Below are 16,664 nucleotides of genomic sequence, written 5' to 3' on the forward strand. Positions count from 1 at the left end.
AAGTCTAGGTCATAAGGTACGTTAAACTAAAATAATGGCCGAAACAAAATCTCCCCAACGTAAAACTCCGTACTATGGGTGCGTTTGTTCAGCTTCCCTGGGTCTACCCCGCGGTGCTCACTCGGGTGAGCCCCTGACAAGAGCTATACGAATGACCACTCAGATCACCGCTCTCGTAGTGACGTCGTTTACCTGGGGCCAGCCCCCAAGTGACCCACTCCACAAGCAGGGCACTGGGGGCTGACCTGGGTGAGCCCCTGGAATGACGTCAAAAGCTATTCGAACGCATCGGGACAGACCGGGGATGACCCAGGGAAGCTAAACGAACGCACCCAATGGTCCCGCGGAAGTTCAATTTCTCGCTAGACTTGCACAGTCTATTCGTATGTGGCTTCAAAATGGTTGCATCAATCTGAAAGCCCTAGACTTGACTCAAGTCCCAATCCCGTGCCATCCCCAAACAACTACTGTTTTGTGATGCTCTGCATTCCAAGTCCCAATCCCGTGCCATCCCCAGAAAACTACTGTTTTGTGATGCTCTGCATTCCAAAACCTATTCCGCATGCGGGACAGGGACTTGACGATGTCGCAGTCGCCTGGTATGTAAATTAATGTATCACTTATGAATATGTAACAATGTTACGTGTTACGTTTTGACCAATCAAACGCACCCAAAAAGAAGACTAGTTCATTTGTCACTTGTGGGTTAAGTACTTAGTTGATGATTGAAATACATTTTTTAATAACCAATTAATTATAAAAAAGAAAGCACTAAATGTTCATTTGAATTTAAGCAATACGTTTTAACAAACATTGGGTCGGTTTTGTTTGCAAAATTTGAATTTTGGGAAGTGCAATATAACGACTTATGACACCGACACCCCCTTGCCTGCTAATGAGGTTACCCGCCCCACGTGCGTGCCGCATATAGACGCGTGCCTTACAACGTCTTCTACTGTGATGTCACAGTGTATAATGATTATTTTACCGGCAGGGCAGCGCTTCCACGCTCCCATTGCTTTTGTACATCTCCCCATTCGGGGAGATTTTCCAATAACAACGTGCAGAGTAAGAAACGACTTCGTCAAGTCCTTCTCGAGACCACATTTTGACGGCGAGCGCGCACTGTAATGTTTGCTACGGGTTGTTTCATAGTAAGTTGGGGTAATAGCTTAGGGACCTCTCACACGAGAATGGGACTTGAATCAAGTCTATGAAAGCCCAAGCCTGAGCCTGAGCGCCTTCGATTCGTAAACGTAACGCTCATAGACATACTGTGAAATTTTGTGCGCCACGAGGGGGCGCTACACGTCGTACACACACACGTACTCTCAATTAACAAAAAGCATCGCACATCTATACTATTAAAAGCGTAACCCGCGCCATCTTGGATTGAAAATTAGAAGGTCCAGTGGCATGGCATCCTTGTGGAATCCAACACGGTTGTGTCGTTACAGACGTCGGGTTGCAAGTCTACAAAACCCTGAACCGAACTCCCTCTTACGAGTTGTCTGATTGGCTGGAGTCACGAGCGATATCTCCTAACATGTGTGGTTGTCTGGTTTTGATATGGGCCACCTGTTGGTCGAAGGGGGAAGCCGTAGGCTGCACACAGAGTCACCTAAAAGTTGAAACACGCAAAAGTTGAAACATTTTCAAAAAGAAAGTAAATACATTACTGATTCTTTTCATATACATTGTACAGGTTTTGCCAGTTAAACCTACAAAAGAGTACATGAAATCACCGTTTAAGAATAGTATGCTTTCATAGTTGTGAAACATCAACGGCTGTTTTGAAGCTGTAAACGAACATTCCATTCAAAGTTCTGAAGCAACAAAATTAGAACGCAGTTTGGTCCGGACTCAGGATGTAGATTTTGCCAAATCCGTTTTGTATTAAGCAATCGGTCGTCAGGTTTTGTTATCGAAAGAGCCCTCATGTGCAGCTGAATCGGGTACTTTTTACGAATGTCTCCATACAAAATTAACCAAACTGGCCTACAAACCATTAAAACAACAAGGCAAATGTTTTCTAAAAGTGAATTAAGTGAGAGGATGTAGGGGTAGCTGGCATACAAACCCTCAAAATAACCAGGCAAATGTTTTCTGAAAGTGAATTAAGTGAGAGAATGTAGGAGTAGTTATTAAAGACTAATAACATTACCGTTTCTATTTTTTTTTAGTTTGTATAGGGTTCCACAGATAATTATGATAACATATATAAAATTGGATGTTTTATCAGGGGACTTCGTCACGCGGGGCGCGCGCCCCGGCAGATGTTGACCAGAAAGTTTACATGAGAATTAATTGATATGAGAATAAACTAAAAATTAATGAGGCCGACGCTCTGTTACTCCCAAAAGCGGTGGTAAAAACAGTAGATTAGATGTTGCACAGCATGTTCCGAAAACTCGCTTTATTTGGTGCTCAGACAACTTTGTATGCGTCGTTGGACGTACGCCTTAGATTCTAAAATCGTGTACACGTCATTGGAAACAAAGGAAAAATCATTCAATAGTTATAGCAACCAATCATTAAATATATTTATTTTCAATACTATTTTGCAGAAATTGACTTAGTCGTTAAAGTCCGTACCAACTGGCGCGTTTTTTTTTATATCTGCTGTTTACCAGAACTTCTTCGAAGCTTCCTTTCAGTTTGTTTTAAAAGAGGGTACCACTTTCATACAAGCCTTTTTAGTCGGATTTCTCCTCTGCTATTAGCAGCGGTGATAATTGATGAGGGGGGAGACCAGACTTAGACCACTCAAATCCGTGACTATCGGTGACTATGGATTTGTTGCATAGGGAACCAAATATACATTTATACATTGTCCGATTGGCCCATCTCCATATAAGATAACCAAACTGGACGTACAGACCCTCAAAATAACAAGGCAAATGTTTCACAAAGTTCGTAACTATAATGAAAGCAGTTTGGGCGGGACTCAGGATGTACATTTTGCCAAGTGTAACTGAATTATTATTACCTGTAAGAATACCTCCCTTGCCCCCACATTACCTTTTACAACATTTGTATACTAGAATCCTCCTCATCTAGCGGGGTGCCGCGCTTCGCGCGGCATCCCGCTAGTCATGATGAAGAAGTAATTAAAAGAAAATGTTGGGCGCGATCGGTCAATCTGCGCGATCAGTCGATCGCGCTGCGCTATTGAAAGATCAATTGGGTCGCGCAGCAATCGGTTGATCGCGCAACAATCGGTCGATCGCGCATCAAGTATTCGCAGGATAGGCTTTGCGCGATCTGCCGATCTTGCAGGAATGGGTTTGCGCGATAGACCGATCGTGCAGGAAAAGTTTTGCGCGATCTACCGATCGTGCAGGAATGGGTCGGCCGATCGTGCTGGAATGTATTCGCGCGTTCGACCGATGGTGAAAAACCATTCCTGTGGGCGATTTGAATACAATTCATTGCAAGACAAATTTTCAGTATCACCATAGTGATTTATATTGTGACGTAACACTTTAGTTAGCAACTACGATTGATATTTGCAGTTACGATCAATCTTACACCTTTGTGAATTCGGCCCCTGAACATCGGCCGATCGCGCCAAACAAGTCCTGCACAATCGGCCAATCGCGCAGATCGACGGATTGTTGCGCGATCGACCGATTGTTGCGCGCGATCTATCGATTGTTGCGCGATCGACCGATTGGTCGATAGCGCAGCGCGATCGGTTGATCGCGCAGATTGACCGATAGCGCCCAACAAAAACACAATAAGAAAGTCAATTCAAGCTTCACTCAAGGTTCCAAAAATAAATAGTCAAAATTGTTCACCTCATGAGTGATCATTGTCTATTAAAACATTAAATTAAACAAAGCATGATGTATCTTTTTACTGGCAGCCTCATGATCAACGCACAGAGTAAGTCAAGTGTTTTTTTCTTCTGAAAATTAAATGACCGGTTAGGGTCTAGTTACTTACTTAGTATACTATACTAGGATCTCCCGTCGTTCCGCTATCGTCTCCCAGAACGGAACGAAACCGCATAGTTCTAGGAGTCGTGGGAGTAGTCTACTCTAGGCTAGTCTACTTGACTTCTGTCTATGAAACTAAGGCTCCCCCCTGGCCCTAGCCCACCTTGTTGAGCTGTTAACTTAATGGCTCCGCTTTTAACATCGGTCTCATCACTGTCACCACCTTATTGAGCTGTTTGGCTCCGCTTTTAACATCGGTCTCATCACTGTCACCATTACAGCTTACCTTCGATACATGTCTTAAACGCTAAGTTTTCAAAGGTCGCAAAATGCGTGGTAGTTTGATTGCAAATTTCTCCCATTTAAAAAAGTCCTATACTACTCCAACATACTGATGACTTTGTCCAGATGTGATTATTTGAAAATTGGTCCAAAAAAACGTGTACAAAAATTACATTTATTGTGACATGTTCTTGGGCGCCGCCATGTTTTAATGATTCTCCTTTGAAAACTTAGCGTTTAAGACATGTACCGAAGGTGGGCTGTAATGGTGACAGTGATGAGACCGATGTTAAAAGCGGAGTTATTAACAGCTCAACAAGGTGGGCTACCCTGGCCCTTAGTAGGAGAGGGAAGCCAATACTTTCTGGAAATGGTGTACCTCCTACCTCCTACTCATCCTATGAATGAGCATGCTGAGGTTCCTTCGGCTATCGTCTTCACGTACGATAGTGGACTGAAACGACCCTCATTCATTGTTCTATACGGACTATAAGACTAGGCATGCTACCCGGTTACCTCGGCACCTTGCAAACTCGGCACCCACAAACACGCATTAGGCGTGAGACTCACGCATTTGGGTTCTGTCTCACGCTCACACGCACACCAACTCACGCATTGGGGCCAGACCGGGAAAAAAATAAAAATTAACGACATGCATTGCCAAATCGCGCTCGTTGGGTTGAGCTTTGAAAAATCTCACGCATAGCTGGCCTCTGGACTTGGCATCTCTGCAAACATGTACACATGTACAAATACAAATTCGGCACCCAGTTGAAAAAGTTTGATTTTCACACTTCGTGGTGTAGGCCTTATTTTTATGTAAAAGTTAAGTCCCACCTTAGTCCGATAAAACACTTAATCCTGTTGTATCCTCCTCTTACCTGTTTTTACAGTATTATGCCTTTTTTTTTTAATTGGGAACAAAATAATGATGCCATATTATACAAATATTGACTGCTTCGAGTGCTATGGTTAAAACTATGACTCCCGAGGTGATCCCTGGAGCGTTCTATTTTCCCCGAGGCGAAGCCGAGGGAAAATAGAACGCTACGGGGATCACCTCGGGAGTCATAGTTTTTAACCATTGCACGAGTAAAAGCAGTAAATATTTGTTTTATAACACCCCAAACATTTCTAAATACTGTACTATTATTATTAAGTTACAGACCTGAATGCTACAATCCACGGACGACGGGAATACAGATTGCAAACACTTTTACTGTGCTGCATGTGTATAGTGTCGTGCAATCCGAAGAGGTTACAGACTATTAATTTATCATCCTCGTACACGCAACGGACGTCTGGGTACTGCACGCCGTGTGCTAGTCTTCGGACTAGCGCATGGCAAACCAACGCACTATCACACGGCCGCCGTCTAGCAAAACTAAGACATGTCATGTGACGCGCTCTAAACCAATGAGCAGGCAGAATACTAGCAAGGGGTGTTATAAATATATATATATCGGTTACACACCTATATTCCGACACCCCTATGTTCCGACACCCCTATGTTCCGACAACTCAGCCTATATTCCGACACCCCTTAGTTCCGACACCCTATATTCCAACACCCCTATATTCCGACACCCCTATGTTCCGACAACTGAACCTATATTCCGACACCCCTATGTTCCGACACCCCTTTATTCCGACACCCCTATGTTCAGACAACTGAACCTATATTCCGACACCCCTATGTTCCGACACCCCTATATTCCGACACCCCTATATTCCGACACCCCTATGTTCCGACACCCCTATGTTCCGACACCCCTATATTCCGACACCCCTATGTTCCGACAACTGAACCTATATTCCGACACCCCTATGTTCCGACACCCCTATGTTCCGACACCCCTATGTTCCATAACCCCTATGTTCTGACACTCCTCGGTAATGTGTAGTTTCTTCAAGTCACACCGTTTTTTTTTAAACAAAAATGGCTTACACAAAATATTGGTACAGGTTGTCGGAACAGAGGGGTGTCGGAACATAGGGGTGTTTGGGTCGTTGGAATATAAGGGTGTCGGAACATAGGGGTGTCGGAATATAGGGGTGTCGGAACATAGGGGTGTCGGAATATAGGTTGAGTTGTCGGAACATAGGGGTGTCGGAATATAGGTTGAGTTGTCGGAACATAGGGGTGTCGGAATATAGGTTGAGTTGTCGGAACATAGGGGTTTCGGAATATAGGGGTGTCGGAATATAGAGCAGTCACCATATACATCAACCGATGACCTAATTATCTTCATTTGTTTATATGAAGTATGCAAACATATTAAAACTCTTGATGGACATTGAAATTTTCACACCACACACCAATCTTCGATGACTTCAACTGGTCCCATTTGTTTTGAGTTTTTCCTGTTTTCAAGGCAAACGAGAAAGTATGGTTTCCCAGTGAAGCCATATGTGGGAGAAACATCTGCAGTAATAATAATAATACACGGTTTTTATATATAGCGCTTTTTCACGGGGTGGCTCAAAGCGCTTCCGACATTATTACCTCTGGTCACTGGGCCTTAAATCATTCCTTAAACCATCTCAGCTCCCTGGGGAGTATACAGCCTGTGCGACAATTATATGCGCTACATGGCTAAACCAATCACAAGAACCATCTCTGCCCTCACAGGTACCCATTTACCCCTGGGTGGAGAGAAGCAATTATAGTTTTTCACGACCTGGATTCGAACCCACACTCTGTTGAACAGAAGCATCAGAGCTTGAGTTCGGTGCAGTGACTACAAGTGTTCTGTGAGACTCTGTGTACACGACTCTATATATAGCCAACAGTTGTATCTTCATTTTATTCAAAACATTTTTAATGACATTTAAAAAATTACCGTGGTACCCTAATTTGCAAAAAAAAGTGTGAATAATTATTGGCTTTCAAATCTGATTTTTTATTTAGTTTTTTCTTTCTTTTTCTTTCTTAAAGGCAGAAGACACTATTGGTAATTTTACTCAAAATAATTATTGCATAAAACCTTACTTGGTAACGAGTAATGGGGAGAGTTTGGTAGTATAAAGCATTGTGAGAAATGGTTCCCTCTGAAGTGGAGCAGTTTTCGAGAAAGAAGTAATTTTTCAAGAATTTGATCTGAGAACTCGGATTTAGAATTTTAGGTCTTGAAATCAAGCATCTGAAAGCACACAATTTTGTGTGACAAGAGTGTTTTTTCTTTCATTATTATATCGCAACTTCGATGACTGATTGAGCTCAAATTTTCACAGGTTTGTTATTTTATGCTTTTGATATACACCAAGTGAGCTAGGCTTGTCTTTGACAATTACTAATAGTGTCCAGTGTCTCTAATATTTGTAATAAAGCGTATAAATAAACAGTGATAATTTAATCACCAAGCCGATGTTTAAATTTTAATATTAATAATAATATTGATATGGGGGTTAAACAAAATCACAAAAAATATTAGAAAATGATATAAGGCACATGGCCTCTGTATTTATTTTCCTGAATGCTCAGCAGAATGTTCAGTCACATGATTTGATCATCGTGAATTGTAAATTGAAACAGTGTTTGATGAAACTTTTTCGGTGGCCAATTTTTTTTATATGGCCTCAACATTATGACATATTTTGTACCTTGTAGAAAGCCCAAAAATACCAAACTTTGCGATTTACAAGTGCAAATAACTAGTGGAGCCTTACGTGTTTCTAAGTTTTGGTCAAGGGAGAGGAGACTTTTTGCTTGGCAAATAAAACCACAATTTTTTTATCTAGGGACTGTTTAGGGAGTGATTTTGCCATTAACAGCGTTTACAAAAGCTACTAACTATCAAACCATTTTGTATTGTGTAGTCAATAAAACGCCGATGCCGAGTTTGCATGGTGCGACATTCTTGGTGCCGAGTGGGTGTCGAGTTTGCAAGGTGCCGAGTTTGCAGGTGCCAGGTTTGCAAGGTGCCGAAGTGTCCGGTATTCAACTAGGGGACGGTAGGAGTATCTTTACCATGCTGGATTAAGTGTAACGCCCCAGCGAGGGACATTTTATTTTTGTTAGTAGGGTGAGTTTTGTTCCTAGTTAAATTGGAATATAGATAGATTATTAATTGATGTACCTCCATGCTACGATTTGTGTAAATGAAGGAAAGTAGGCCTACAGAGACCCAGTAACTGGGCGCTGTACTCCTTTTTAAATTTGTCATAGTCATTATTGTCATTATCGACCGATGATAAATTTCGAAAAAAGTAGTACAGCTATACGAGTTCACCATGACTCATGGCATTACTTATTTGTGTCGATCAGCAAACGTTAGCCCACCTTGTTGAGCTGCTAATGGCTCTCTTTTAACATCGGTCTCATCACAGTCGCCATTCTGCCATTGCTGTGATGAGACTTATGTTAGACAGGACAGGATTAGACAATAAATATAACAATGATTTTAAATGATTTATTAAGACACATGTGATCAGCTCACATAAGCCATCTTGCCAACCCCCGTAACAGTTCCCACATTACACCAGTCACAGATGGAGCGCACAATGGACAAACATCATGAGCTACAACAATCGCACGCAAATGGCGCCACAATGCCCCAGTAACTCACAAAATGGGAAGTGCAGTGGACAGTCAGTGTGGGCGGTACAGTCTTTACACAAGTTCCGGTTTATTGATGATTATCAATTTCTGTTGATACATCTGAACAACAACAAACCATGTAAACCAACAAACTCAAAATAGGGTGCCAAATATCATCAAAATAAATTATTTTCTTGAAAATGATATGGCGCCGGTCCAGTAGGTTGTTTATTGTAAGTGGCTGGAAACCAATGGTGTATAATCCCTACCCGGTCCAGTAGGTTGTTTATTGTAAGTGGCTGGAAACCAATGGTGTATAATCCCTACCTGGTCCAGTAGGTTGTTTATTGTAAGTGGCTGGAAACCAATGGTGTATAATCCCTACCCGGTCCAGTAGGTTGTTTATTGTAAGTGGCTGGAAACCAATGGTGTATAATCCCTACCCGGTCCAGTAGGTTGTTTATTGTAAGTGGCTGGAAACCAATGGTGTATAATCCCTACCTGGTCCAGTAGGTTGTTTATTGTAAGTGGCTGGAAACCAATGGTGTATAATCCCTACCCGGTCCAGTAGGTTGTTTATTGTAAGTGGCTGGAAACCAATGGTGTATAATCCCTACCCGGTCCAGTAGGTTGTTTATTGTAAGTGGCTGGAAACCAATGGTGTATAATCCCTACCCGGTCCAGTAGGTTGTTTATTGTAAGTGGCTGGAAACCAATGGTGTATAATTTGCAACAACAGTACATCGAGTACAACTACAGAAGCTTGACTTCCACGTTTAATGCATCATGCATGCATGTAGAAATAGAAGGTAGAAAATTAGACCATGCATCAAGTGTGTGAAATGTGTTTGAGAAAGGTTCAAAAAGTATCCAGGTGCCATGGGTTTCCGGTAGGATATGGCTACTTGGTTAGAATTCTGAGATTGTATTGTAAGGCATGACAGTACACCACACCCCCACTCCCTTGAAGCACAAACCCTTCATCTGTTTTCCACATTTCACACCAGCCATGCTTGGTTTTATGAGATAAGAAACCCAGCTGTTTATTTTGTCTTTAATGTAGACGTATGATTTATATAACGTTCCTCCCGGTAAATGGGAATCAAAGTTGGGGATCGAAAATAATAATGTGATTGTGAGGGTTGAAGCATACCAGACGGTAGAAGATGGCGTGTGGCTGCTGAACAACAACTATACACGATCAATTTCATCAAACTTACTCTTGCCATACTACAACATTACACTTAGTACCTCAGCTTCAGGGACAAATCTACCGCTTGTACTTCTGATGCTAGTCCTAGTGTTATAATGAAACGCAAGACAACGGACTAAGGAACCCCTCCTCAGTTGTTCAACCATTACATGGTTCAACATCGTACCGAGCGAGGCTTGTCCGGCACCGGTAGCCGTACTGTCCGGCAGTGCAACAAAGCTGGCCCTTTATACATAGCTACATGTACATACATGTACACCACACTCCTGACACTGCTACAGCGTAGGCCTATAAACACATGGACGTGGCATGATTGCTACATCATTCTCAATCGCGCCTGTGATTGGCCAATGTTTAGAATGAAATGCCCACATCCTGCATAAGCACTTTTATTGGATTTCCGATAAAATGTACTAACCCATCAAGGCTGTTGTTTGAGCCACGTGTGCGAGGTTGAAAGTAGAAAGACACGACCGTACTCACGACTTCGCTATATTGTTCTCGCTGTACAAGTACTGTACATACAATATGTTGTTTGTGTATGCACTGGGTGCAGACTCCCGAATCGTGCCGCACCGGGCTGGGGCACACTACGCCAACAGCCTTTAGTCAAGGCTAAACTCAATATTAAGTTGTTGACTTCTTTGGTCAAATCATCTCCAAACAGAACTTATTAATGAAAACAGATGACGCACACAGCACGGCGAGAGTTTTTAAGTACACCACAGTACCCGACATTGTATGGTACATGTATACATATAGGTACATTGCACTACGACATATCGGTTACGCATCGGTTAAAATTAGATTGCCGCAAGCACCATAAATCTATATTTACCCGTACCCCTCTTCAGTCCCCCCCCCACCCTATCCCCGGAGAATACTAAATTAGTTCATGAAATACATGAAGTACTGTACCCCCCATGTACTCTTCCTTCATGTCTATTCCACTCTAGAAAGTAACACTATTGCATTGGAATATATATGTACTTAAGTTTCAATGCGTGTAAATTAACATTAATGATTTTGACAACATTTTGTTTTAGGAATGTGTTGTGTCTACTGTATAAGAAACAGTTCCTGGGTACTTTTCAGGAGTATAAGTACTGGTGGTAATGTGCAAGCTGGTAAAAGCTGGAGAATCAGGTAAGTGTTGTGGGAAAACAGATAAAATAGTTTTTGATTAATTAGAAGTGCCTTCCTCAAAATGGCAATTAGGACCAAGCCCTATACACAAACAACACCATAGCAGTCATATAATTTATCAGAACAAGGTCAAAGACCAAGACATAACTTGGGTATATTATACATTTTTTAAACTGAGACTAGGCTCAAATTTCCAAACCAAGACGGAGACTTGGGGGTCTTAGACTAGGACTAGGCACTAAAGGTACAAGACCTAGACAGACACTTGCAAAGGTCTGAGACTAAGACTAGGCATTTAAGGTCCAAGACCTAGACAGACACTTGCAAGTCTGAGACTAAGACTAGATGCACAAAAGGGTCCAAGATGGAGGTCTGGGGTCTGAGACTAAGACTAGGCACAAACGTCCAAGACCAAGACAGACACTTGCAAGTCTGAGACTAAGACTAGGCACAAAGGTCCAAGACCTAGACAGACACTTGCAAGTCTGAGACTAAGACTAGATGCACAAAAGGGTCCAAGATGGAGGTCTGGGGTCTGAGACTAAGACTAGGCACAAACGTCCAAGACCAAGACAGACACTTGCAAGACTGAAACTAAGACTAGGCACCAATGGGTCCAAGGTGGAGGTTTGGGGGTCTGAGACTAAGACTAGGCACAAAGGTCCAAGATGGAGGTCTGATACTAAGACCACGCACTTCCAATTATTACTTTACTCTACATGCTCTTCATGCAACAACTTCTATGAATATTCTCTTCGCGGAGTAGATTGTTCAGGTGTTCGGGAGACTTCGCAGTTCTGAAAAGAACTGTCCTGCTTATTAACTATTACCTGGGCGGATGGTATAGAAATAGGCTGGTACTACTACTTTAGCTTATAGGATCGTAATTAACTGTACTACCGTGGAGTCAGTTCTTGGGTTGGTCTCAATGTTTTGATTAGCTTGTTCTAGTCATCGTCAGGAGACTGACGATGACTAGAGCAAGCTAGTAGTAGAATTAAGCAAGACAGTGACTAGAGCAAGCTAGTAGTAGAATTAAGCAAGACAGTTCTCTAACATGTCTAAGAACAAACTCTACCTGGCAAGTAGGTACACACATGGTCTTACTGCAAACCAAATATATATTGATACCTCACCATGCAATGCCTCAAATCCTATATAATATTCTCTCCTTTTTGAAATCTTCACAAATTGCAGTCTTAGTGTGTCATAAATTCTTTTCAGTTTGACTTACAAGGGAATTGATTATCGATTTACTTTTATTTTTTAGTCAAGGGGAATCTCAATCAGGTCGTGACTATGGTCCACTTGTAGATTTACCCGACTGGAAATATGCAGGTAATGTGTGTCATACTTACATGTATCTCTAACTCTAGTGTTTTACTTCTATAACATTGTACATGTATGATCAAATAAAGTTATGCATGATTTTAAATCTAAAAACCTTACTTTTTATAAATTTCAATTAAAAACTGCTGCTGGGTACATCTTAAGATTTGTCACCAAATATAAGGTTTCTAAAATGTATTTCAATTTGCTCCCCCCCCCCCCCAAAAAAAAAAAAAAGAATAAATAAATAAATAAATAAAATAAATATCATAGTCAGATGCATTGATGGAAATAAATCTCAAAAACATGACCACCCTGATTTGATAAAATAAGTTCACATGTTTGTTGAAAAGAAGTCATGGTAGTGGATAAGGATGAATGCACCCTTCCACAAACCAGTGATGTAAACTCATTACAGTGGTACCTTGAAGCTGCTGTAGTAAAACCAATAAAAGTTTGTATAGACCTACATGGGAGATGTTCAAATACAAGTATGTACATATCTCTGTCCTTTGTGATATCTCCCAGAGATTCAATGTGTTGAAGAAATACTGCTTTTCTGTCGGACAAGTAATAAACTCTTATATCTTTTCAACAACTTCTTTTAGACTGCATTCATGAAGTAAAATGTCAGAATAGAAAACTGAGTTTGTACTTTGAACCCCAAATTAAGTATTTAACTTGAAATTTTAATTTGAGTGATGCCAGAAAAAAACTGTTGTTATTTTGAGGTGCATTCAATGTGGATTATATGACCTGCATTAATTTTTAGATGGACGACCAGCTCCCCTAGGATCAGGGCAACTCAAGAGACAACAGGAACAAAGACAAATAGCAGTAAGTTAATCTAGCCATTGTGTGTTGCATGTATGCCTAAAATCCTAAATTTGTAAAGCAACTTTGCAGAGGCATTCACAATTTTCAAGTTAAAGCATTTGTCAACACAGCCATTCATAAATACACCAGACAGTTTCACTATTCCTATTGGTGGAGGCTGGAGAGAGTGTCATGTGGGGTTGTTTAAGCGGTTGATAAAAACAAAGCTGGAGCTGTTCAAGACCAGCTGGGTTCGCGTGTTGGGCGCACAAGCTCATGTATATGCAAATTTAATTTACGCTGAACTCAGATCATAGCTATATAGTAACAGCGTATAATGTGGGTGTACACTTGTGTATACACACCATCCGACATGCACAAAACATTTCCACAAAAGTTGTTGAAAACTTCAAAATTTCTTTTAGGAAACGGGTGGCAGATTTTCTAGTTGTTAAACTAGCACTTTATGAATGGGAATTAACATGGGTCATTTACATGTATGAATGGGAATAAAGAGTAGTGGCTCGTTCTTAAACTGCTGTCTAAAACCTTGCAGGGTCGTGGCCATGCGGCTCGGTCCTTAATCACTCGGCCATGCCGGTTTTAAACGGCCGTCTCGCCGCCACTCTTTTATTCCCTTATTAAAAATCTTGCACTCTGAGGGTTATGTCCATGTGATCGGTTACCGGTCACTTCGGCACCTTGCAAACTCTGCAGCTTGCAAACTCGGCACCTACAAACTCGGCACATGCACTACAAACTCGGCACTGGTCGATGTATTTCAAATTTAAAAGTAAACAGCTTGATCCTGTAAAGTTGTTAGTTAATAACTAATAACATTATGAATATTCAAATATTATTAGAAAAAAAGGGATGGAGGGCTTATTATTAGTAAGCATCGTTCACACACACACTATCCACACAAGTGCGCAGTCAAATTAATCTCTGACGCCAATTTTCTCATAAGTTCAAAACCGATTAAGATTGCCAGTACAGCATTTCAATTACAATGTATGTTACTTTATTTAACCACCACTTGACTCGAATACGTAGTATTGCTTATGCCGAGTTTGTTTGTAAAAAATAGGCCGGTGCTGAGTTTGCATTATGCCGACATTCTTGGTGCCGAGTGGGTGCTGAGTTTGCAAGGTGCCTAGTTTGCAGGTTAGGGTCTGGTATTCATGTGATCAAGGTCTTCACCTTCAGCTCAGTCCTTTCATAGCCTTGGCTCTGTCCATTTTAAATGGCCATGCAACCTCATCGCCTAGGCTTTGGCTCCTTTTTGTAACACAAAACACAATATCCACAAATTTACATTAAACTTACACAGTTTGATGATAATGATAGTAGAAAGCTTCCCTTTTACTTGCTGACGTATTGTAGTTTTTGAGAAATGAGTAAAACAATGTCACAAAAAAACATTTGACATGCTTAAATAATTTTCGTCTCACTGAGACAACTTGTTTTTCGTGACTTGTTTTACTCATTTCTCAAAAACTATAGCACCTCAGCAAATTGTAAGAGCTATCTACCATCGTTTTCTTCAAACTATGATTTTAATGTAAATATGTGGATATTGTGTTTTGTGTTACAAAAAGTACCCTGACCGTTCAATAGAACACCATTTGCACATTCTGATACTACATTGTTGAAAATTCTTATTTATTCATCGAATAGTTGATGGTTCAAAGTAATTCAGATATGTGGTATTTGGGGCCTCAAAAGAAAATAACATTGACATAAAAACTACAAACTGCACTAGTACTTTGGTGTTTTAATGACATTTGTCCAACACAATACCGTGTATGTACACACTACTCTTACAATTATGTTAATCTTTACTACAATTTAAGTTTTGTAATTACAAAATGCCCTCGTTTTGGAACATTTGTAACCACTACATGTACCTGGAATTTGATTAAAGTACATTATTTCAAAGTGAGAATTTATTAATGAGTGTGTAAAACAATCTCAGTAAATGACATTGTCTGTTGACTAATCAGGAGCGTATTGACCGACTTGCTAGTGAGATGACTGCAGCAATTCAGATAACACAAAACGAAGAAAGGACAAGACAAAGGAAGCAAGATGAAAGAAACCAACACAAACTCAAAGCAAAGGGACAGGAATTCAGAAAATACAAGTTATCATCAAAGGAGTAGGTTTAAGCTTATAGTTACACATGACATTGTTTGTTAATGGTGGACCGTTTGCAGCAACAACTGATGATGTAAATGTTGAGGAGAAATGCACTGTTCTAGTTGAGCTGTCACAACTTTTAACTGTCATGTATTCTTGTTGTGAAAGAGCCATGTTTCATCCTATTGGTCAACTAACTTTTCTTTTCCAAATACAATCCTGGAAAATGATATCCCACCACGCCCACATGTGTCTATATTCTTTCTAAAAACGAACAATGGAAAAGTAGAGAGTAACACAAATTCTTCTCCTGACTTCATTTGTGACAATTTGGAAAGTCGTGAAATATGAAAGTATTGATGATATACAATCATTAAATATGGGTAAAACCCAAAAAGAAATAAAAATGTACCTAGTCAGTTTCCCTTGTTGTTAATCACCTTGTTGTTAATCAGGCATTACATGTACATGTATTTTAAAGCCCTGTTCGCATTGGACTTAATTTGGGTAAACTAACCGAGCCAATGGGTAACTTACCCATTTTAAGTCCAATGCGAACAGCCCAGGAAGTTTACCTCCCAGATAACTTACCCGACCCGAATGGGTAGTTTAACCGACCCGCGGCTGACCGGTTAAATTGACCAGGTCAGTTTAACCGAGCCAAAAAGTCCAATGCGAACGCGATCAGGGTAAAAGCCGTCTCGGTAAAAAGCCCCGACCTGCCCTCGAAGCCCCGACCTGCCCTCGTAGCCTTGCTGGTGATCTCGGTCACCCCAGATTGAAATAAGAGACAGAGTCTCATCATGGCTCCAGTTTCGGTTCCTAGCTCCACTTTTCCCCGTCTTTCTGCTGCTTTTAGGCATTTTCGGTCAGCAATAAAATAAAATAGCGTCCCTTCCTCTTTAATTTTGGCACGCAAGAGGTAGTATTATGTAAGCATTGACATGTCCCACGCACACATGTAATTAGCAGACGGAAGCTCCCATTGGATTTGCACTCTCCATGTCATACATCCAGTCAAAGGTCACAGAGTAGCGCCCTCTTGTGTTTGTCTAGGTAAGTCGTCGGTTAGTTTTCCTGTCGTGTCAGTTAGTTTACCCACGTCCTTAATCCAAGTGCGGACGCCGGTAAGTTTCCCCTTTAGGAATGTTAACCACTGTCTCGGTAAAGCATTAATCCAATGCGAACACGGCTTTAGTCGCCTTGTAAGAAACCACTTTAAAAAAAAAATGAAAACATGCGGTGAAAAACCTATCGC

General features: G+C 41.1%; 1 protein-coding gene across 1 annotated transcript; it reads left to right on the forward strand.

Annotated features, from left to right (window-relative positions):
- Positions 1-3,711: 3,711 nt before the first annotated feature.
- LOC117289604 (39S ribosomal protein L52, mitochondrial-like) lies at positions 3,712-16,635 on the forward strand. Its single transcript, XM_033770804.1, has 5 exons — positions 3,712-3,888; positions 11,023-11,122; positions 12,393-12,460; positions 13,224-13,288; positions 15,271-16,635. The coding sequence occupies exons 1-5, from the start codon at positions 3,846-3,848 to the stop codon at positions 15,427-15,429; spliced, it is 435 nt and encodes a 144-aa protein (XP_033626695.1). The 5' UTR covers positions 3,712-3,845; the 3' UTR covers positions 15,430-16,635.
- Positions 16,636-16,664: the final 29 nt, after the last annotated feature.

The sequence above is a fragment of the Asterias rubens genome, chromosome 4 (genome assembly GCF_902459465.1).
Source record: "Asterias rubens chromosome 4, eAstRub1.3, whole genome shotgun sequence".
In the NCBI taxonomy this organism is placed as follows: domain Eukaryota; kingdom Metazoa; phylum Echinodermata; class Asteroidea; order Forcipulatida; family Asteriidae; genus Asterias; species Asterias rubens.